Source organism: Gadus chalcogrammus, chromosome 3, assembly GCF_026213295.1.
Source record: "Gadus chalcogrammus isolate NIFS_2021 chromosome 3, NIFS_Gcha_1.0, whole genome shotgun sequence".
NCBI lineage: Eukaryota > Metazoa > Chordata > Actinopteri > Gadiformes > Gadidae > Gadus > Gadus chalcogrammus.
In genome coordinates this window covers 23,120,276-23,144,141 of record NC_079414.1, presented here as the reverse complement: position 1 = coordinate 23,144,141, position 23,866 = coordinate 23,120,276, and the positions used below count along the sequence as shown (strand labels likewise).

The 23,866-nt window shown below is 44.3% G+C and overlaps 2 protein-coding genes across 2 annotated transcripts in view; both read left to right on the top strand.

Moving 5' to 3' along the window:
* The first annotated feature begins 425 nt into the window (after positions 1 to 425).
* On the top strand, positions 426 to 6,639 carry dusp5 (dual specificity phosphatase 5). Its single transcript, XM_056586801.1, has 4 exons — positions 426 to 947; positions 1,758 to 1,897; positions 2,409 to 2,628; positions 5,540 to 6,639. The coding sequence occupies exons 1-4, from the start codon at positions 584 to 586 to the stop codon at positions 5,962 to 5,964; spliced, it is 1,149 nt and encodes a 382-aa protein (XP_056442776.1). The 5' UTR covers positions 426 to 583; the 3' UTR covers positions 5,965 to 6,639.
* A 615-nt stretch (positions 6,640 to 7,254) lies between these two features.
* The window catches only part of smc3 (structural maintenance of chromosomes 3), a 31,738-nt gene continuing 15,126 nt past the window's right edge, over positions 7,255 to 23,866 (top strand). The window contains exons 1-18 of the mRNA XM_056586790.1: positions 7,255 to 7,452; positions 8,217 to 8,292; positions 8,543 to 8,581; positions 8,684 to 8,751; positions 9,115 to 9,186; positions 9,880 to 9,959; positions 10,066 to 10,144; positions 12,590 to 12,707; positions 12,911 to 13,086; positions 13,645 to 13,725; positions 14,145 to 14,309; positions 16,081 to 16,202; positions 16,745 to 16,958; positions 17,427 to 17,530; positions 18,247 to 18,346; positions 19,600 to 19,760; positions 22,522 to 22,663; positions 23,215 to 23,365. Coding sequence (XP_056442765.1) covers positions 7,438 to 7,452; positions 8,217 to 8,292; positions 8,543 to 8,581; positions 8,684 to 8,751; positions 9,115 to 9,186; positions 9,880 to 9,959; positions 10,066 to 10,144; positions 12,590 to 12,707; positions 12,911 to 13,086; positions 13,645 to 13,725; positions 14,145 to 14,309; positions 16,081 to 16,202; positions 16,745 to 16,958; positions 17,427 to 17,530; positions 18,247 to 18,346; positions 19,600 to 19,760; positions 22,522 to 22,663; positions 23,215 to 23,365 — 1,963 coding nt within the window. The 5' untranslated portion in view covers positions 7,255 to 7,437. The remainder of the gene's footprint in view (positions 7,453 to 8,216; positions 8,293 to 8,542; positions 8,582 to 8,683; positions 8,752 to 9,114; positions 9,187 to 9,879; positions 9,960 to 10,065; positions 10,145 to 12,589; positions 12,708 to 12,910; positions 13,087 to 13,644; positions 13,726 to 14,144; positions 14,310 to 16,080; positions 16,203 to 16,744; positions 16,959 to 17,426; positions 17,531 to 18,246; positions 18,347 to 19,599; positions 19,761 to 22,521; positions 22,664 to 23,214; positions 23,366 to 23,866) is intronic.

Below are 23,866 nucleotides of genomic sequence, written 5' to 3'. Positions count from 1 at the left end.
TTGATCTGTGTATTTGAATTGTGTCTGTGTGGGATTGCAGTGTGACCTTTACACCGATAGGGTCATTTGAGAGATTAGGTCCAACCGTCAACCGGTAGAATGTTGCTGCTCTGCATGGGACTGAGAGCTAATGTTGTTGTCATTTGCACACGTTTCCCCATTCGTGTTTTTGAAGAGATTGATGCCATTTGCTCCCCGATCACTATAATCTTCATTTTTATCGAAGAAGGAAACGTAAAACGAAAAAAGGTTATGAAGCGAAACGATAGCGGCATATGAGTAACAGTTGATTCAAACATGAACTATTTACCGAGACGAGGGAGGGAGGAGTCACACAGCGCAGCAACACCAGTGTGGGTCGGCGCGCTTGGCTGTCGTTTCACACCGGTGTCCGTATATGGTTCGTGACGTCACGCTCCGGAGGTCCCATTCACTTAAAACTCCTCGGACGGAATCCCCTCGGAGGAAATGTAGAAGCAGACAGGACGCAGGGCTCACACACAGCTCGGCCGCACCGCTCGGTTAGACTCTCAGTTAATTCTTCAGGCAATAATAACAAACCAACAACCACTCAGCGGTCAACATGAAAGTCTCAAGCATAGACTGCCGGCGTCTGAAAAAGATCCTAAGGAAGGAATCTGGAAGCTTTCTCGTCGTGGACTGCCGACCTTACTTTGAATTCACGAACTCTAACATCAAAGGTTCTTTGAACGTCAACTTGAATTCGGTAGTCGTCCGGAGGTGTAGAGGAGGGCATGCGCCCGTTCAGTTTGTCATCCCCGATGAGAGAGCTCTTCTACGGCTTCGGGAGGGGAGCATATCGGCGGTCATAGTACTGGATGAGCGGACACCTCATTGGCAAAAACTGAAGAAGGACAGCATTGCACAGATCGTCCTTAATACCCTTTCACATCTAGCCAGTGGAGCAAACATATGTTTCCTGAAAGGTAAGAACCTTTTAGGGTCAATTTTTTGTTATGTTCCGACTTTGTGAAGAACAAAAAACAAACGCTTCCAGGCTTCATATTTATTTTGGGTTTGGTACACACACTATAAGGCTGTAACCTAAAAATGTCAATCCAATGTCAATTATATCCGCCTAGAATTGTTTTGAATAGAATACAGTCCTATATGCTATATATTTAGAAGTAGCAAGTACCCAAAACAATCAAATTCATACCCATGTGAGAATGTTTTTTTTTTTTTATCCTTCATTGTTTTCCAATCAAATATCACAAACGTAGGCCTACACACACATACACAGTGTCTATTCCATGATAATATTTTAATTGACACATGGTTATTGTTATTTTTATCCATAAACGTCAGAGAAGGCATAGCCTGGGTCCCCGATGTGGACAGGGCGATATGGTGTCTGTAAGGGCTGAGTCAGAGGATTCAATGTGTGGTAGAATAATCTTATCTGAAAAAGCACCACCAATGGGTCGTTCACAACGACTCAGAAAGGAAAGGAGAACTGAATTATACATCCTTACCAAACCCCCTGCTCAAACCTCCACCAGACAATTATTTCCGTCTGTCACCTCCTCAGACATCAGGATATTGGCCTAAACGAATTAGTGGTCGACGCTAACCACGATTAATTACGCATTGATATGCGTAATTACAAACAATCCACCGTCTCTTTAATGGTTTCCCAATTTCATGTGTGAAAACGGAGGAATAGGCATACACACACGTATACAACTATAATCAGATTCACTGAAATTAATCACCGTTTTTTCCCCCTTTCACAGGTGGATACGAGAACTTCCAGTCTAATCATCCAGAACTTTGTAACGATGTGAAAACCGTCGTCCAGATCGACACTGAACCAGAGAAACGACCCCTCAGGCGCTGTGATCCGCTCTCCTTCCTCAAACCAGACTATGATCAGGTATGACACCAGATTGCACGAACGGATTGCTTTTTTTTTATTTGTTGGTTATTTTTTCTAATCATCACGACATTATTTAAATCTTTTAGCCTATAAATAATAACATGTATTCATTCCTTACATATGTTTGCGACCTCTCTTTTACAAATTTCCCACCCATACGTTATTGGCCAATTTGACTAGATTACGGAACTATCATCCATATTTTTTCTCTGTTTAGAAAATAAAGAGAGGTTCCTCTTATCTGGGCAGATAAGATCCAATGCTATGCAGATAAACCTCTGCTCTGACCTCTCTCCTGCCTTCACGGCCAAATAGTTTTGACTAGAATCGGCCGTAACGCAGTCAGGTGTATTGGCTGTTGGGATGGAGGGGAGGGGGGGTGCTTTGACTATCTGAAGGGAGGTCAGAGAATTAGCATTTGCGGCGTCTATTTCACCATGGAACCGTCAGACTCACCCGTCTCTCTCCCCCCCCCCCCCCCCCCTCCCTCCCTCTGTCTCATGCTCAGGGTAAACCCGCGGAGATCCTGCCTTTTCTCTACCTCGGCAGTGCCTACCACGCATCCAGGCAGGACTATCTCAGCGACCTTCGCATAACGGCCTTGCTCAACGTGTCCCGCCGGGAGCTACAGCCCACCAAGGAACACTTTGACTACAAGTGGATCCCCGTGGAAGACAATCACATGGCCGACATCAGCTCCCACTTCCAGGAGGCCATCGAATTCATTGGTGAGTCGAGGGCTCGAGCACACTCAACGCTCACACGTCGCTCCTCGATCGGGAAGGGGGTTCTGTCCTGAACCACTACTCTCAAGTCCTGGTTTCGGTCAAGCAACACCTTTTGGGGGAAGTAGGCCGCGCTCGGTGTGTGAGTCACACCACTGAGCCACGTAAGACGCCACATAAGAACCCTGCCAATTAAAAGTGCACAGAGGATCAACAGCTTTACACAGACTTACTGAGCAGGGTTATACAACGGTGCAAACAAACGGAGACACGCGTGTGTGTGTGTGTGTGTGTGTGTGTGTGTGTGTGTGTGTGTGTGTGTGTGTGTGTGTGTGTGTGTGTGTGTGTGTGTGTGTGTGTGTGTGTGTGTGTGTGTGTGTGTGTGTGTGTCTCCCCTTTGTAAACACCTACACCGTCTGAAAACGGCTTGTTCCAAAGTAGAGACAGAGGACGGACACACAGAGAGTCGGCATTAATCAGTCTACCTCTTCCCCCCCCCCGCCCTCAATCCTGCCGCCTCTCGACCCAGCAATCTGGTTCTTTTCAGAGGGAAGCCCCCCCCCTTCCCCCTGCCCTCACGCCCCCACCCCCCACCCCCCACATAACACATCTTCTTAGGTTTAAAAAATTAAGACGATGCTGTCATCGCCTCCCACGCCTAATCTCTGTGGCTTTACCCTGCTAGGGCGTGGCCTGCCAGCGTGACAAACACTAATGAGTAGTTAGTAATGGCTGGCTAATCCAACACACAAGCACACACACTCTTGTTGTTTACAAGAAAAAGGATAGGACAGGATGTCTTCAGAGGAAGCTGGGTGGCTGCTCCGGTGGCCCCAATGTGATTCGTACACGGATTTGAGGGAGAGAATCTGTCACACACATACAGAGAGACCACCAAAAAAGCGAGGGAGAGATAGCGAAAGAGAAAGAGAGAGAGAAGTGAGGTGTTGGGTAATGGTGGATTATTTTTTTCAATATATATATATACACACACAATGCTCTCGTGGCTATTTATAGACCGTTGCAGCGGTAGACGGCGCTCGCCCACGGGAGTGTTGGACTGACCTCCATTGGGTGGGCTGCTATTATTGGTTTGGTTTGTTTAGCCCACCTACATGCAGGGCACCTCGGTGTCAGCCAACATCATTACATAAGGCATTCAATAGGTTCTCGCAGCAGGTTTAGCCATCGCACAGGAAGGGCCTCTGAAAGCTGTTAATCGTGATTAGACCAAATCCATGCCAGCGCTGCTGGACGGATGGAAAATCAATCTATAATCAGGAAACTCTTACATCAGATATGTATGCGTGTGTGTGTGTGTGTAATGCGTGAGCTGGTATGAGTGCCTGTCAGTGTGAGTGCTGTGGGGTGGGGGGTCTGTTGTCGTTCGTCCACAAAGAGGAGTGACGACATTGACTTCATGACAATACGTCTCCAACCAATGAGGTTCCCTCGTTTCAAGGAAGGTCGTTAGGTCAGCCCACGTCCTTCATCATTCTCTCCTGGCCTCACTGCCCCCTCCCCTCCCCTCCCCTCCCCTCCCCTCCCCTCCTCTCCTCTCCAGATGCCACTGTCATGATTCATTCATGTGCTGTGTTTTCCTCCTCCGCTGTCAGAAGCCATTGCTGCCTATTATCATCACCCTCCAGCCCTGCAGGCCATTTAGAGGTTGTAGGTTCCCCTTGGTCAGCAGTCGCACATAATGAGCAGACCCGCGTGGGGTCGTTTAGAACCCCACAACGTTGAATAAATGGGTATATTCTTATTGCGTTAGTGCATCTCGAATGAACCTCTGCATTTAGACATCCCGGACACGTTTTCTTAATGTGTGTCTGGATGTCTTGTTGGATGCTCGATTTTGGTATTGGGTTTGAGAGCTGGCATGAAGGTGTAGTAGAACAGTTTGTACATTTTGGAGACTTAGGACAAACACATGTCGGCAAAGTGGGCGCATGAACAGGAGCCCGGCAGGAAAATAAAAGGACACAGACAGAGAGGAGTTGTGTAGGCACACGCGGTGACGGTGTAAGCAGGGCATCGTGATAGGTGTAGGAGGGCGGGTGGTGTTTGATATACAGACAGCATGCGTGAATCTTTTTCACACACACACACACACACACACACACACACACACACACACACACACACACACACACACACACACACACACACACACACACACACACACACACACACACACACACACACACACACACACACACACACACACACACACACACACACACACACACACACACACGCGCACACACACAGGGCTCTGTAACACAGTGTACCCAGCAGCACCCCCACTGAGGCGTGGCAGGAGAGTGGTCTCATGTACAGCTGTGGTGACTCATCCCAGCCCCCGAGGAGTGGAGCACAGTGTGTGTGTTTACCAACAAGCCAGATCCTATTACTTCATGTCCGTTCCTATATAGGATATGAGACATGAAGGGAATAATTGTACAACGATACGGAAGAACTGTTGCATTTGAAGCGTGTAAATGTATTTTCATATCTTGTGTGAGAGCCGTTTTGGTTGATAGCTCTCTGTCACCGGGTTTACCTTACACAACGGGTACAATTATAACCTCACAAATTCACACTCAGTCAGTACATACAGTCCGTGATATATTTTTACCACACTCTGTCCTCTGCTATAAATGCCAGTCACATGGACTGAAATATACTCAATTTTGTGATGAATCATCGTCATCCAACGCTGCAGTTTCCGTAACGTCATTGTTACGAGCGTTTTCGTTATCAGTTGATAGATTAGCTCTGCTGCTGATAGTGAAACCTCAGATCCTGTTACATCAGTGATGATGCATATGCTGAATCGTAACTCTGTGTCATCAACCAAAACCAATTTTTTATTGACGTGTCCCTTCTTTGTCCTCTTTTGTGGTTCCAGATCGTGTGAAGCAATCGGGCGGCAAGGTCCTGGTTCACTGTGAGGCAGGCATCTCTCGCTCGCCCACCATCTGCATGGCCTACATCATGAGGACCCAGCGGCTGCAGCTGGACGAAGCCTTCGACGTCATCAAACAGTGTCGGGCCCTCGTCTCGCCCAACTTCAGCTTCATGGGTCAGCTCCTGCAGTTCGAGTCGGAGGTCCTTTCCTCCGCCCCGGTCATCGTCGTGGCCACGCCGGAGCTGGCCACGCCCTGCGCGCTGGAGTCGGCGTCCTTCTTCACCAGCGAGTTCACCGTCCAGAACTTTGAGCCGTCCTCCGCGACGTTCAGCCTTCCTACCTCGTTCCTGGCCCCGCTGCCGCCGCCCCTTCAGACCCCGGGACACCGCCAGTTCAACCTGAGCCCGATAACAGCACTGCCTTAATAGTACACACAAACACGAGAACTGTGATTCTTGCTTATAGTCTTACTTGAAAAAACGACGGGACGAAAAACTAAAATACGCGTGTCGACGCTTTGTGTGTGTTTGTCTGCTGTTCGCACCAGCAAAGTCAGAGGACTGGATGATCACTGAAGGACACAGAAATGTCACGGTTATAGTATTTAAGTCTATGAAGTCTGTCGGCCACAGCCATGGATGCTGCTGGCTTGTCTTCTGTCGTTTTGAGTGAGAGAGCACAGCGTTGAACTGCAATATACATGCCTTAGGTTGATATTGTACTTGTTATTTGCTTATTGATACAGCCAGCCTGGTATTTGAACATAATTTATTTGATAATTATTGTCTGTCTGTCCTACTTTTCTCAACAAATGTGGTTGTCAATAAAAACAATGTACCACAGTTTAAAAGTTGTTTCTATCTGTTTTATAGCCTGCATTATATACAATTTGCAACATGCAACATGAAACGGATTTCCGTTATTCTTGGTTGTTTGGACCATGAGGCTACCCAACTGCCTACATTTCCTCTCTTCTAAAATACACTGTAGTGCCATAGTATGTTTTTCAGAAAACTTGGTTAAGACAGAGCCCGTCTACGGGCATATTAGACATTCTCTGGTTTAAATAAAAATGAAAAAGGTGAAGCAACAGTGACACCTGCAGTGACCTTGTAGCTTGACGGCTTAGTAACAAGTGGGTTTTGAGCATGGGAAAGTACAGGAAAGGGTCAGTAGTAGCAGTAGTAGTAGTATATAACATCAAATATTACGAATATGTCTGTTTGAAATGATCCTGATTGCAGATTTATACAACTATAGAGCAGGGTAGTTTTAGTTTTATTTTACCAAAGACTAACGTTAACAGAATACAATGGGGGTAGATCCTCACATTTTCGATTACACTTTCAAACTATTAGTTGTTGTTTTTTTAAACCTATATTAATCAAATGTATACATCCCAAATAAATGACCGAAAACTTTCATCAGAATTATTAAGTTCTCGAGGCCGGATGTCATTCTGAAGACCTGTTTTTTTTTTTTTCCTCGCCGGTCACTCTTGGCGCCCTGCGCTCTCCCTCACTGGGTCTGTACCAACTGGATTAAAAACCTAACCTAATATGCTTAAATGTATTACATCAAACAAATAGGTAAAAACATCCAAATGGAAATATAAAAACATGCATTAAGTTCTTTATGAATATGGTTCGCTAAGTCATCATATATTTTATAATATTATTTGATCCACGTACGATACAGAAAGTGGTATATTCCACCTCATCCCGCCCCCGACGCCATTTTCCATGTTATTCTGCCTGACCCAAATAATTCCGTATTTTTAGGACGGCTATTACTGTTAATTGCGATCAATTTTGGACAACTACGTTATCCCCCTTCTCCCTTTCGAGAAGAAGGGAGTTTATCTCCAAGTTGGAACAGGAGTTTCTACCTAGAGGACAATGTATATCAAACAGGTAAGCTAAAGCTAGCTGCAGACAGACTGTTAGCTCGGCTCATTGTATTGCTCTTTTTCTTGCAATGTTTATGTATGGTTAGACACACGTTTCTCCGTAACTGTTTATCGCTTTAGATCTACGATGTAAGTCCGCTCCCACATTGGTATACAAAAGTAGCATGCTTTTAGGGCTAAGCTAGGCTAACGGGCTAGCATCGCTTTGAACTGCCCGCCCCCTCTCGCGGGTTAGCTAGGTCCGATCGCGAGCGTTCAGAGTGGCCCTGGCAGTGCAAACAGGTGGATTGTTATGGTTATTTATCCACCGATACCATCACCACACCGATAATAAATGGAGATAAAGGGCACAATTGATGGCCTACATGATTGTGTACATGATAAAGAATGCATCAGACGTCTAGCTTTCAACATTGTCCAAGCGTTATCCTATGAACAAACCGACGTACTCAACGTGTGTGTGTGTGTGTGTGTGTGTGTGTGTGTGTGTGTGTGTGTGTGTGTGTGTGTGTGTGTGTGTGTGTGTGTGTGTGTGTTCTGTCCATTACAGTGACAGCACATTGCCTCCATAATCATCCCATAAATGACTTCTTAACCGTAGTAGATCCTTTGAGACACACCATGTCATGTCACGTTCAGACTCAAGTTAGACTTGAGTCTTACTCTGTCGTGTCTCAGGTGGAAACGGGGAGATATCTTGTCTGAGGGTCTCATTAAGCGTCCAGACTCCAAGCCTTGAACTTAATACCTCTGTGAATGGTTCTGCAGGTCATCATCCAGGGGTTCCGAAGTTACAGGGACCAAACGGTGGTAGATCCCTTCAGTCCCAAACATAATGTCATTGGTGAGTTGAACTGGTTGTAAACAATGTTGTAATCAAGCTTTAGGACTTCAATGACTCAAATCTCCATTGCAACGGTATTCGACACCGATGTATTGTTGCATTATTGTCTACCTCTTGGGGTTTTCCAATGTCTAAAACTGTATCATAGCCTCCAAAAAGTTGATTTCCAATATGGAAATGCAAAGCAATGTTCTAATCCTAATGTGAAATTATTCTGCTTTTCTGAATTGTCTCTTCTGTCTTTTAACAGTTGGGAGAAATGGATCCGGGAAAAGTAACTTCTTCTACGGTGTGTATTATGCCACACATCAATGCATGTATTTTTTGTGTAGTTGGCAATGTATCCATCATTAGCTAAATGTTGTCTCCAAATCCATTTTGTTTTCTATAGCAATTCAGTTTGTGCTCAGCGATGAATTCAGCCACCTTCGCCCAGAACAGCGATTGGCCCTACTCCACGTAAGTACACAGTATTAAGCGTTCAATAGATCTATTGTTCTGTTTATAGTACAATGTTACACATTTGTTGTGTTGGCCGATATTAAATAAGGCCTTTGTTGGCTTGCCTTCCATAATGTTTGTATAAACATGCCTAATGTTGTTTTGTTTTGGAGAGGAAGTAAGGGGATATTTGGCATTTTTAGCATTCAAAAACAATAAACAATACAATAAATAGAAAATATAAATTTTTAGACATTGTTGTTAACATTGTCTACAATGATCCATCTCTAGCTATATATCCATTTCATTACAGTTTCTAAGTTGTATTTGCAGCATTAATCACCATGTTAAAGAAAACAATGTATTTTCTCCAAACTCCAGGAGGGTACCGGTCCTCGCGTCATCTCTGCTTTTGTGGAGATCATTTTTGACAACTCGGACAATCGGCTACCGGTAAATATATCTTGCATTATTAAAACAATAGATATATCTGTAAATTAAAAAATGTCAAGCCCCTATACAGTTCTCAAAAGTGGTACATTGAAATGCATAGGGTTTCTTTTTATGTGGGGCTGTGTGGAGGTCAACAAAATGTCAAACTCGTGTTAGTGATTACATTTAATCTTGTTTTTTGCTGTGCTTATTATGTTATGTGGCGGGTCTTTATGTTTTGGGGGGGCTCTTATGTTGCGCAAGTGCCCTCTTTCCCTGCTGCCAGAAAATACGTCTGTCTGATCGGTAGCCGTATTCTGGTCCAAAATACTCAGCTGTAATTGAATGGATTGTTGATCATTTTTGTGTCCACAACATTGGTACAAAAGGTATGGTGTGTGGAATTGAGTGGCATCTAGTGAACAGACTTGGAAGAAATTGAATATAAAATATTTTTTGGGCAGTTACGTTTCACATCGATATGCTAGCACTTTACTATTTGCTGTAAAACGTTAAAAGCTCTATATTTTGTTTTTCAACAGGTGTTTGAGTCAGTAAACAGCTCTGTATTGTTCTTGCATAACGGTAGTGATGGCAGGATGTTTGTACCCTCCCTGGCTTACGTGACTGTAATCCCGCCGTCTACTGTGGGTCTGACGTAATCACCCCCCCCCCTCTCCTCCTGTTGATGATTGGTCCCTCTGCTCTGGACAGATTGACAAAGAAGAAGTATCCCTGCGCCGCGTCATCGGCGCCAAGAAGGACCAGTACTTTCTGGACAAAAAGATGGTCACGTAAGTTCTGCTCGCTGCCGGAAAAAACGCTGTATCTTTAATGACGGGCATTGAGCGGCCCTGGGAGTCCATGTGGTTAACCGTGTGACGTGTGTGGCCGTTGCAGTAAGAATGACGTCATGAACCTCCTGGAGAGTGCCGGCTTCTCCCGCAGTAACCCCTACTACATCGTCAAGCAAGGAAAGGTGAGAGCGGCAAAAAAGCACCCCTGCTGCTAAATCTCTTATAATAGGGCCCCTATTTTATCCCCAGGTGCATGTGTGATTAGCAATTACAAGCTTTTTTGAAAATCTGCCTTCGCTGGGCCTTGGTGACTGCACAAATGGGAGAGGGAGTGTCCTCCGTCTTAGATGTGTTCTAGAAAGATCGATCTACCATCCTACCCAGTGGACTGTAGCAAAAGTTGCTTATCTATCCAGCATACACCTAGCTTAGTGACATCACTATTGATGTCGGAACATTTTCAAATGACTTGTAATGGCTTATCACACTCACTTTTCTTATTGGCTAATAACTTTGGGACCCTACTTCCACCAATATTAACCTAGAGCAGGGGTTGACACTAACGGTTGCCCGCTTGCCCGGGGCAAGTAAAAAAAATGTTTGGGCAGGTTGAGATTTTTTCTGGTTGCCCGAACGGGCAAGTGGATTTTGGGTGGATGTTAACATAAAAGCTATTTATTCAAATGTTTTTAGAAACTGCAGAACAACCTTTTGTTCCGGTAAACCACACAAATATAAGTATTTGCAATTGATCAGCGCGCTGTCTTCTCTTCTCTCGGAAAGCGAGTTAACAGACACGCATCGCTTCAGTGCGAATATAGCCCCGCCTTCTGTCACTCACTCGCAGTGCGGTCTCTGGCAGTGATTCGCTAAAGGTTAGCCAACGCAGCTAGCATCTCAAGTGCAGCACCTCCGCGAACGGTTTAGGTAGAAGTTAAATGGAGTAGTGATGGAGGAGTGCAGTTTGGAAGTACTTTGGATTGAGGCAAATTATCAAGGAAAGTCAAGAACACGGTTTTGGGTTTCATAACTGTGCACATGCACACAGCAATAGCGATCTTTTTCACGAAATTGGACCCTCACAAACTACTGTATATATAACATGAAAGCTGAGCCTCCACTTATTCCAACAGTCCAAACCATATCATTCTGTGACTAAAACTCGCAAATAACAACTTAAGAAGAAACGTCCCCTTTTCTTTTAACAACCAAAAATGAAGTATTACCTTTGTGATCGTTGTCCACAAAGTTGATTCTGATCGAATAAAACCACCATAAACAGATTATCCAGTATCTGGGCCAAATTTTGCAACTTTACATGGTGTTTTCAATCAATGAATAAGAGAAGGTTTCTTAGGAAATAGGTAAATTGCCTTCAATCATAAAACATATTCTTCAGCGCAATCTAGTGGCCATATATTTATTTGCGAGTGTTTGGCTTGGTGCATTCGATTGCCCTGAACTTTAAATAGAGGTGTCAAGTGTCAAAATTGTAAGATATCTACCTTTATTTGTGTCTCATAGTAAGACAGCGCTCCCAACTGATAACGACCAACTGATACTGATAATTATTTCAGGTGGAAATGTTATCTTCCACTTATGCTGTGTTCCATGGCTTTATTCACTTTAACCAAGTATTATCCTCATTAAATATTTCACATGCACAACAATCTTTCTTTTGGCCCAAAGATGACATTATGGCCCTTGCAGTTGTGGAGATATAATCTATTTACTTTGGTCTTTCCTGAAAAAAACTTTTCCCCTGATATCGAAAATGGTATAGAATATCGATGATTTTCCAGGAATAGTGTTGAAGTTAGAAAATCCAGTATCGTGACTGACAACCCAACTAGAAACGCGATTGTGATAGTTGGAGCTACAAGAAACTTGAAAGTTAAAAAAGACATATCTTTGCTACTACCTCTGACATTTAGTTAAGTACATTTGCATCAAATCATGCAGGTCTACATATAACTTGGCGATAGCTTTAATAGGTTGCAACGGTGGACTGAAATCACTTCATGGCACGATGTGACGGCTCGATAAATAAGTAAACAAAGAGAAGTTTGTTATTTTTTAAACACAACATGTGTGGAAGCCAACATTCAGCTTCAGTCTCTGAGCTAGGATGATTTTTCTGAGCCCCCCCCAAAACCAGGCCGGGGTGCCTGGCAAAAAGAGGCCCGTTCACGATTCTGATTATAATTTGGGCAAGTGAACATTACATTCGGGCAAGTTGAACCTGACCTGTACTTGCCCGATGGGCAAGTGCTTTTGAAACCTTAGTGTCAACCCCTGCCTAGAGGCTTTTCAAATGTGTGAAATAGTTTAAACTTTAAGATCGCTTCAACCATTTCAAACTTTTATCTGCATGTTTACATTGTTTACTCCATCTAGACTTTTAAACACTGTTCAAATCTTTTCACTTGATTTAAGCCATTCAACATTTCTATACGTCTTAAGCTGTGGCTTCATTAAAACATATTTTCAACCTCGCTTTGTATTACAACACACACCATATATTACATATTCTTCAGGAAATGCATTTTCTAGTTCTCTCTGTCGATGGACAGAAATGACGGTGGCCATTATTATGGGTAAATCTATTATCTGTGTGCTGCACGTAGATCAACCAAATGGCCACAGCTCCTGACTCTCAGCGCCTGAAGCTGCTCCGAGAGGTAGCTGGGACCAGAGTTTACGATGAACGCAAAGAGGAGAGCATCTCGCTCATGAAAGAGACGGGTAGGACCAATTCACCACCACCGACCACACCCCCAGCCACATTTTTCCTTTTGACATGAATGCATTTTGCATGGAAATGTATGGAGCTCAAAGTTAATACAGGAAGGAAGGAAGTTAAACAAGCAATGATGGCTCCTTCTAATGTACAGCTGGTACTAGCCATGTAGATCTACTATAATGAGTCTGTGTGGGTGTGTGTTCAGAGGGAAAGCGAGAGAAGATTAATGAGTTGCTGAAGTACATCGAGGAGCGCCTGCACACCCTGGAGGACGAGAAGGAGGAGCTGGCTCAGTACCAGAAGTGGGACAAGATGAGGAGAGCCCTGGAGTACACCATCTACAACCAAGAGCTCAACGAGACTCGGGCCAAACTAGACGAGGTAAAGATGGGTGAATGTGCTCTCAGAAGTGGGCAGGGTGTTTTTAGTCAGTCGGGATGTAACGATGCCTTCTGACAAGGATCATCGCAATGTCACGATATTTCACAATGTCGCAACATTTTATGATTTTCATCATGAAAAGTCACTATACGCAACGTTAATTTTCCCTTTTTAAAATATTTTTTTATTTAGTTTTACAAGAAGGCACAATGAACTCAACCCACTCGGTTAGGTTTTTGCCATTGATTGGAAATAAATCGCATAAAATACATTGCATCTAAATCAAGACTGAAGGTCAACATGCACAGCTCTTTCAAATCATCCTACTTTCATAAAACTATTATTGCATGTTATGTATACAGGATTGTTGGAAGTTAACCTTATTCGTTTTTTTTGTGCTAGGCTGCAATATCGGCTGCAGTGACCAGTCTAGTGATAATCAAGTCATTTGATTGTATTATGATTCAGTCATCTTTTTGCCGCCTAGCTAGACATGACACAATGACACAGATAGTCAGTGTGATTTCTTTGTGTTCATCTCCTCTTGTGTTCCTTCAGTTGTCCAGCAAGAGGGAGACGTGTGGAGACAAATCTAGACAACTGCGGGACGCCCAGCAAGACGCACGGGACAAAGTGGAGGTAAGGAACGATTCACCCTCTCCCCACTTCCTTCAATAGGAATCATATTGGGTTTAGAAAAAAGTACGATTCGATAATGGGGCGAATCAAATGTATATTTATTCACTGCTACTCTTATTTCTGACATTTTCTTTGCAGAGTTCTTTTTTCTTTTTGCCCTTATTTGATGAAGTTTTTCTAAGTTTTTGCTGCCCTGTCCCAAGAATTTCCTTGTTCAGAATGACCCGTGGTTACACTGAGCACAATATAAACGGCCTTCTTCCCTTCAGGCACTTCAAGTGTTCCCTTTAGCTCTTCGGCCCAAACCTCCTTATGCCCAAGCATTCCACGTCTGCATCCACTGAGCACCAGAACCGGATGACCCGACCTCACCGCCCCGTCGCCTGACCATCGGCCTTCTGTTGCTCTTCTAACCCTAGGAGACGGAGCGCGTGGTGCGCGAGCTCAAGTCCAAGATCTCCGCCATGAGGGAGGAGCGGGAGCAGCTGGGGGCCGAGCGCCAGGAGCAGATCAAGCAGAGGACCAAGCTGGAGCTGAAGACCAAGGACCTGCAGGACGAGGCAGCAGGCAACAGCGAGCAGAGGGTACGGAGCCTCCGTCTGCGTCACTAGGGCCCACGTGACGTCGCACTGGCGACGCCCCAGCCACTCTTCTTTCACTGCCTCGTTACCTTCGCTTCGATCTCCCTTTTGGAGAGGGTTTTGTTCTTGTGCCCTCGGCCTTGTTGAGCTGAAGTTAGATAATGTTCCCTCAAATCTTGTATAATAACATAATTAATGAGACCGACCCTGAGACATATTTGCAACTCGTTTACACCAAATTACAGGTTGAACGCTCATGTGCAAATGTGCTCTCCTCCATGCATCATGCTGGCGGATTTCAGAGTTGGCATGGCGCTTCCTCCATATGGTGTGTGTGTGTGTGTGTGTGTGTGTGTGTGTGTGTGTGTGTGAGAGCATGGGTGTGTGTGTGTGTGAGTGTGTGTGTGTGTGTGTGAGCATTGGTGTGTGTGTGTGTGTGCATCGGTGTGAGCATGTTTGTGTGGGTGTGTGCGTGTGAACATGGGTGTGTTGGTGTGTTTGGAAGCAGGATGAATCGTACATCATTATGGTGTACTGGCTCTGCCTGCATGTGGACTGTGAGGAGCGGCCTGCCTGCTGCCTGTTGAGCTGGGGTCCACCTGGGCCGTGCTGACGTGGGCAGCTAGGGTCTCTAAGAGCAGGGCAACGGACGGTGAGGGTAGACGCGTGTCATAGTGTTTCCACCAAAGCTCATATCATGGTGGACGGTGAATGAGGTTGAACAGTGCTTATTAAGGGTAAACTTAAGGTTGCCGCCGCCTCCTTTTTATGACTCAGCTCTACCAGCATCTTAAAACTCAGCCTGCTGGGATAATGTGTGCAAATTCAGAAGGAGAACGGCTTACTGTGAAATGTACTTGTAGAGCAAAATGACAGGGCTGACTTTGACCTTGTGTTTGGAGATGTATCAAAATGCCGATATTAGTGAGTAAAGAATTACAGATTTAGATATTTCGGCCGATAATCAAAATATAGATATATCCGCCTTTATTCTTGATCTATATTTATGTATCATGTTATCCTGGGGTTGGTGCAGCTCCTTGGGGGTTACTGCGCACACTGCAGCAATGCTTCGGGCCACAGCAACTTCCTAATAAAACCCAGAGCTAAAGGAACCAATTATCTGAGTGGGGAGGAGCTACGAACCTTCACACAGACCATGATGAAAAACTGTTAGTGTTGGGAGTGTTTACCAATGTGTGCTCTGTTTAGAGGTTCAACCACCGCAGTAGAGGATTCATAAAGAGGTGATCATGTAAATAAATCGTCAGCATTTCCAAAGTTTTCATATCGGCAAACTCATACTGCGATATATCTGTGATCAAATCGGCCAACCGATATATAACTGTCGGGCTCTATTCCGTATTGTCGGTAGCTCGTTGAGTGATTATTTTTTGTGAATATTTGATTGGACCTGCGCCTTATTATTATGGAGAAACATGTTTTGGTATATTTTGCTAATTTACCAAAATTTCTCCTATTCCTTTTTTCCTCTCGAATTATCCCACACCCCAATTCTCCACCATTTGTTTATTGATATATCATAGTTTAGTGTTAAATCGTACAACAAAGCTCATTGGAACCAACAGTAACTATTTATGTGAGGTATTTAATGCATGCTACAATATTAACCTTTCAGTTCCATAAATCAATAGCTTCTTCAGAAAGCGAAATCATTTTCCATGCCTGGTGAAAACCTTGCATGAGTTTCCCTGAAACACTTCCAGAAAACCATCCTCTGACCAACCATCCTTGGCTCATCTCTCCCCTCCAGAAACGTCTGCTGAAGGAGCGCCAGAAGCTGCTGGAGAAGATCGAGGAGAAGCAGAAGGAGCTGCAGGAGACGGAGCCCAAGTTCAACATGGTGAAGGAGAAGGAAGAGCGGGGCATTGCCAGGTAGGGATGACTCACCCACGCCCCTGAGCGCCTAGTGCCAGATGACTCATTCGCAGCCCACTTGGAATGAATAACCTTGGGAGTGAGTGAGACTGGAGAGATGTCAACAGGACTGCAGTGTTGTGCTGCACAGCAGTCCTACTGCAGGGACATAAATGGTTGCAAAACAGTGTCCACGCCTCAAATACATTGCAATAAATCAAATACACCTAATGGCGGTCCGGATTTCTGTCAATACAACATTATGGGTAAACATTGTTACCGGACCTGATGTCCACAAGAGAAAAGGTCTCTTTAAACATTGGCAAATGGATCTGTAATTGGATCTGCAAAGATTGGCACAGCGGCACGCTATTAAACAGTAAATGGCCTTGGATTTATATAGTGCTTTTATCTAACCTCTCACTGCTTATTTCAGTAAATGACTGGACCACACACGCACAGGCCTAACACATGGACAATAGACACGTCGTCATTAAAAAGGTCTTTGCACCCAAGCTTCTCTCAGCCTCCATTGACATTGTCCCCTTCCCCCCCCCCAGACTGGCCCAGGCAACCCAAGAGAGGACAGACCTGTACGCCAAGCAGGGCCGCGGGAGCCAGTTCACCTCCAAGGAGGAGAGGGACAAGTGGATCAAGAAGGAGCTCAAATCCCTGGACCAGGCGATCAACGACAAGAAGAGGCAGATCACGGCCATCCACAAAGACCTGGAGGACACGGAGACCAACAAGGAGAAGAATCTGGAGCAGTACAACGTCAGTAGTGATTCATATCAACAACACAACTCTTCCTACTCAGTCTCCCCTCCTCTTCACTCTGAAATAGATCAAAGATTAAAAGGTTTTGAATATGACTGAAAAGCACTCCATGTTTTGGATGTGCGAGTCTCTCCAATTTGAAGAATAAACAACCCAAAGAAAACGCAGCCCATCCCATTTCTCCGCCAATTGAAAAGGGTTGCTCTCAAGCACCCGTGTTCGAGTGGCGTTCAAATTATAGCTATTACATCTTAAACATGGCCCATTCAAGGATAACACGACTATTTGTCGTCACATTTACCATGATATCCTAGTAAAAGCAAATGTTTTTACTAGGATATTTGAATTAAAACCGATTTTGAAAATGTACCGCAACAAATTTGTTTCACTGTTAAAATGGGTTCCCCCTTAGAAGCAGAAGAAGCAGCAGAATCAAATTGTGCATGTCTGATCTTGCGTCTGCAGAAACTTGATCAAGATCTCAACGAGGTGAAGACCCGTGTGGAGGAACTGGACAAGAAGTACTACGAAGTGAAGAACAAGAAGGATGAACTGCAGAGCGAAAGAAAGTAAGCCAAGCCTTTTCCTTCGTACCCATCCTCCTCCACACAGTCAGAATAACGTCGGTGCCATATATCAACCATCCCTTTCCCTCAATGTACGTCAGTCCATTCAGATGAGGCAGCCAGCCCCATAGGATTACGATGAAAGGTTCCTCTGTTCATTTTCTTAAAGTCATGTACTCTCCAGGCCTGGTAACCTTTTGTCCTATTGTGGAGCACAGACTTTAATGTGCATGTCCCCATTCCTTCCTTCAGAGGCTTGAGCACATTGCCTGAAGCTAGGATGCGTTTTAGAGTTTCTGTGTTCTGTAAGGTCCGTGTACAGTGGTATGGTTGAAGAGGATTTAGTTGTAAAGGATAAAGCATTGTTGGACACTTTTGAAGATGGCTACACAAATCATTCAAACTTGTTGTTTAGGGTGCTAATAAAGTACTGTAGCAGATAAGGTCAGATGCTTGCAAAACCTGCAAATATATATATATTTAAAAAATACAAGCGCGGCACTGGTGCACACAGTCATTTGTGTGCAGTAGCACGTAATTTAAATTCATACCAACAATATTAATTCAAAATAAAAATCCAATATTCAGCAATCTCGTTTCCTTTGCACGTGCATTTGCTGCGGTGATGCATGTTCCCGGGGCTCCCCAGTGGTAGTGCTACGGTGGCTTGTGCTGACATACGTTTAACAGTGTGTGACCGTGTGCTCTGTTCCCTCCAGCTACCTGTGGCGCGAGGAGAACGCGGAGCAGCAGGCCCTGGCGGCAAAGCGTGAGGATCTGGAGAAGAAGCAGCAGCTCCTCAGAGCCGCTACTGGCAAGGTCTGTCTGCGTCTGGGGGCTCCGTTACATAACGTCTGCTTTCATAGCCCGTCTACATGCATAGCCGCTGTTTCCAAAAAGCACGTCATTCTTCTGGGTAATCGTACCGTGGCTACAACGGCAGTGAGGGTGGAAAGATTCATAATATCAGAAGACTGAATTCCCCGATCGCATTTCATTGCTCAGGTTGACAGGAAAACTTGACAGGATTTTCACGTGCTCTCATTTCCCTGGGCGGTATTACTCGTTTTAGGCATTTGCATAAATAGAACTGTGGTCTATCTTGAGGACATGTTACTGAGATGAATTGAGCCCCGGGGAAAAGTGCGCCGGAGCGCTGGCTAGGTAGAATCACCTCGGTTTGTGACTCGATGAGTGTACACGGCCAACGGTCTGAAGAGGAATATCAAATGGAGTCACTCGTCTGTCTCCACCACTCCACCTCCTCTAGCTCGTCAGATTTACATATCCGTTGACGGATGAGTCACCCTTCTCTGCGCCGCGTCGTCCAGCCACCGTTCTTCCTGGGGAGACATCAATCAAATATCACTTCTGAATTACGCTGGGGAGAGATGAAAGGACGCAGTTTGGAGCTTACCGGACATTGATGTTCAGCATTTCGTTTCACTCTGTGACGGGTCCTATCTGAGTCATACTCTGTTCTAGCGAGAGTCCACTGGGGCCTATGCTGGCACGACACGATAAGAATAGGGTTGCTCGGAAATGTCTGCCCAGCCATGGTCATTTGTGTGCCCTGAATCATTGTATAAGAAAGGTTCTTCCAGGGGCTACTCTGTTCGGCCCCTCCATATAGAAAACGCATATTAGCAGGCGCCAAGATATGGCGCAACATGATCAGCAGTACATAACGCTGTGCAATTGATAAAATTTAGAACGTAATTTCGATTTTTGGGTCAAACGATCTCCAAACTAATATAATCCACTTGAACCAAAAAAATAAGTGTTTTTTTCATTAAAATGATTCATAGAAACATTTGTGTATTTTGTATAGTGTTATTTTGGAGAGAGGCTTGAATTAATGCATCATGTTTTTAAACTCAAAGCTAATCGTGATTTCAATATTGTCCAAAGTAATCGTGATTATGCTTTTTCTTTTCCATAATCGAGCAGCCCTAGTGGTACGTCCGGTTAATGCAATACAAAGTACACCTTAAAACCAGGTAGAGACTTTGTATTGATGAGCTCCATTCTCTGTGGTTCCCCCCCCCCCCCCCCCCCCCCATCCTCTCCAGGCCATCCTGAACGGCATCGACAGCATCAATAAGGTCCTTGAGCACTTCCGTCGCAAGGGCATCAACCAGCACGTCATCACCGGTTACCATGGCATCGTCATGAACAACTTTGAGTGTGAGCCGGCCTTCTACACCTGTGTTGAGGTCACCGCGGGTACCAGGCAAGTTTTTTTGTTATTGTCTGCACCTAAACTGGAACATTCACTCCCACTGGCCCTAGCTTCAACGCTGTCCTGTTGCTGGGGACTGATTTAAATAATATATATATTAGTGCTGTCAATTTAACACGTTATTAACGGCGTTAACGCAAACCAATTTTAACGGCGTTAACTTTTTTTAGCGCGCGATTAACGTTCTTTTGGCTTGGCAAACATTGTAGTTCTTTCACCTGCTGTCTAGCAACAACTAGGCAAGTTCGAAAAACCACAACACCATACCGGATCTAGCTACACCGGAAACCAAACAACAAGCACGCCGCACAAACTTGTCGGGGCAAGCAAGGATACGGAGCGGGTGAAAAACTCCTTTAAAAGTGTGTGTGTGTGTGTGTGTGTGTGTGTGTGTGTTTGTGGGTCACTCTGTTCGAGCCTGCACGAGAGTTCAATGTTGTCATTAGCTGTTACGTCTTTCTGACCAATCGCAGTTCAAGGCCCACCTGGGCTGTACCACTTCGGGAGGGGGCGCTCAGTTACTCCCCTCTAGACAAAATCGACTTGGTTGCGACGTTGACAGTTTGTGGGTGTTGCGTCTGCTGAATGAGTGAGGTTGGGGGCGCACAGCTCAGGCTGCCGGACGGCGCTGCAAGGAACTTTTCTAAACGCAATATTGTTATTCCGCAGTAATCAGCCCGACAGCCCCGAAACGTTAACGGCCCATCGGGAATTCTCCCGACTCTCGCGATTACCACTCCGCCACTGTGTGTGTGTCAGTGTTAATTTCGTTAACGGAAAATATGACGAAAAATGTTCGTCAACGACCTTTTTTTCGTGACTAAGACGAGACGTTGACGAGCTAAAAATAGATCTTTGATAATAAAAACTATGACGAAATGTACGTTTTGTTTTCGTTGACGAGACGAGACAGGACTAAAATGTTAGTGGTGTGCTATTTGGACATTCAAAATGCACGATATTTTCCAATCATTACCCTCCCGTAAGGTTGTTATGCAACTGTTTACTCTTCCAGTAAATAGGACGGACCTTAGCTACGACTTGGCAACGGGAGGTATAGTCCACTCAGCTATGAGCTAACGTTATGCATTGTACATATTTATAATTCGAAATTCTTCCATGATTTTATTCCGCAGATACTCTATGGTCTATAGCATATAACCGCGTTGTCTGATTACAGTTTAATTCATTTTTCACAATTTACCGGCTCTCGTTTTGAAGAAAATAACCGCGCCATTCGTTTCAATGGGAATCGCCACGGTCTGTACTTTCAAAATAAGGTGGACTTTGAAATTCGTCCCAGCCTTTATACCCAAGATACTATAGGGTCTATAGCATATAACCGCGTTTTCTGATTACAGTTTAATGCATTTTCCACAATTTACCAGCTATCGTTTTGAAGGCTGAACAGACGAGAGTACTAAAGTGTGACGTCACGTTTCCATAGCAACCAATTTTCGGTTCTACACAAACCAAATTAACAAGGGGAAATCCTATGCCACACAAACCTTTTATAGAAAAGGAACACTTTTTTTGCGAATTGATTTGTGAGTTTGCTTTACCAATGATGTAAGTAATATTGAGGATAGATTGTCTTCATATAAGAAGAAAACTAAACTAAACTAACGTTTACAAACTATCCTTTTAATACCCCAGGGGAATGCATGAACGCCTCGACATGTTTCGATTGGTAGTGATTTTCACCTCTTGAAATTGATTTACTTTAATTTATAAAGAAACGACACATGGAAGCAATGGAGAACGCCATCTCTCGTTCGGTTGTTTAGAACTGAAAATCCGGTTGCCAGGACAACGTAACGTTTTCACTTTAGTACTCTATTTGGGTGGAACAACTTAGCAGGTGACAGGTGTCCATATATATAGGGTTAGCCTAATTTAACTAGTTTAAAAAGAAAACATTTTGACTAAAAGTAATGACTTAAAGTTGACTAAAATGTAAGGACTTTTCGTCCACTAAAACTACAAAGGAAAACAATGACTAAAATGTGACTAAATCGAATAAGCATTTTCGTCAAAAGACTAAGACTAAATCTAAAATAGCTGACAAAATTAACACGTGTGTGTGTTGGCGTTGTTCGATAGCCTGGTAATGTGTATAGGCCTACGTACGGTAGGAATATTCATACTGATTTAAAAAATATATGTTATAGTATTTGCCATCTTTGCTGAGCAAGAGTTTTGTTCGAAAGTTCAGTGATTGAAACTAATAAAAGTTTTACGGTAGGCCTACCACTGTCATGCACCTACCCGATGTCAAGTGGACCGGGTTGAATTCACTGCGGGTCTCTCTTATATCCGTCTTACCAAATATATTTTATTATTGTCCTTCTCAACTCTCTGATCTCACTAAAAGGCTAGCAGCACGAAATAAAGGGATATTTAGAATAGAAAAAAAATTGCGATTAAATATTTGAATCGCTTGACAGCACTAATTAATATATATATATATATATATATATATATATATATATTTATTTATTTCGCTCTTCAATCTGTCTCTCAAATCATCTTTTATCTTTCATATATTATCCTCAGTATTCATTCATAATAAATCATCAAATTGGAACAACAGAAACACATCATTCAAAGCCGCCTGCGTACGTTCGCCTTTTCATTCTTTATCAATGGTGCGGTTTCAGACGATCTTGAATGTCAAAGGTCCCTGACTCGACCTCTATAGCAGTTGGGGACTCTGGCTAATCCAAGCATCCGCCATCCCCATGTCTTCCAGGTTGTTCTACCACATTGTGGAGACGGACGAGGTCAGCACCAAGATCCTGATGGAGTTCAACAAGATGAACCTGCCCGGAGAGGTGACCTTCCTGCCCCTCACCAAGCTGGACGTCAGGGACACCGCCTATCCTGAGACCAACGTAAGGAGCGCCAGTCGTCTCCATGGGAATGCCTTCAGATGTAGTGCATCTAGGAGGCTCAACTTGGAAAGAGGCTTGTCAAAAACCTGGGAGCTGGAAATCGTTTCAGCTAAATGAAAACAAACAATGTGACACAATAATAATTGGTGTATATATATATATACACACACACACACACACACACACACACACACACACACACACACACACACACACACACACACACACACACACACACACACACACACACACAGAGATATCGTTTTTTTTTCTATTTATTTTATTTAAAATATAGATATATTATGTGCTTTCATGCCTTTATGGAAGATGCTCAATGGAGACCGGAAATGGGTTGATGACATGTCACATCGGACCACAGGTTGGAATCTAACCTGGGTCGCACTCGCTACAAGGTGTACCGACCTGGTTAGCACCAACCTGGTTATTACCGACCACTAGCCACTAGTGAGCTGTCTGAAGTGTGAATGTGGATATCGAGGAGATATCGCCCCTGAGAACGAGTTCATAACTGTCCTTTGGTCCGTTACTAGGATGCCATCCCTATGATCAGCAAGCTGCGCTACAGCACCCCTTATGACAAGGCCTTCAAGCACGTGTTTGGAAAGACCCTGATCTGCCGCAGCATGGAGGTGTCCACCCAGCTGGCCAGGGCCTTCACCATGGACTGCATCACTCTGGAGGGTAAGCAGCGGGGCTCCATGGCGGAAAGACATTCAGATTGACACTGACGTTCAGTGCATTTAGCAGACGCTTTTATCCAAAGCGACTTGCGATAAGTTGCTTTGGCAGAAGAAAGAGAAACGGGTGGGGGGTAAAGGGATAGTTGGGTTAAACAATTAAAATGTATCAGGCAAGCTGTTGTATTGTCTGTTACTTGACGATGTTGCAATAAAAAAGAATGAGAAAAGAAAGAACAACCATGTATCCCGGTCGGTACAGTAAGGTAGTGCCAAGAACCAACAATTGCTAGGTTAACCCATTCCTTGTATGCAACATAGATGGCTAGGTTAAGATGCTATTTTTAAGTGCAAGGACGTACAACATGCAATAGGTGCTTAAAGAGGGGTGGAAGGAGAAGGGTCCAGCTGCAGGCTTGGGCGTTTCCGTCATGACACAAGAACGACCCTTTAGGCGTTCCTGGTAATGTTTCATCGACCAATCACGAGGTGTTTCGAAAGGCAT

What these genes read in the sequence shown, in the direction of transcription:
- dusp5 (XM_056586801.1), top strand. Translation starts at nt 584, where the DNA reads ATGAAAGTCTCAAGCATAGACTGCCGGCGTCTGAAAAAGATCCTAAGG. An exon ending in TCAAACCAGACTATGATCAG is followed by an intron (nt 1,898 to 2,408) that starts GTATGACACCAG and finishes TCTCATGCTCAG; the next exon opens with GGTAAACCCGCGGAGATCCT. An exon ending in GGAGGCCATCGAATTCATTG is followed by an intron (nt 2,629 to 5,539) that starts GTGAGTCGAGGG and finishes TTGTGGTTCCAG; the next exon opens with ATCGTGTGAAGCAATCGGGC.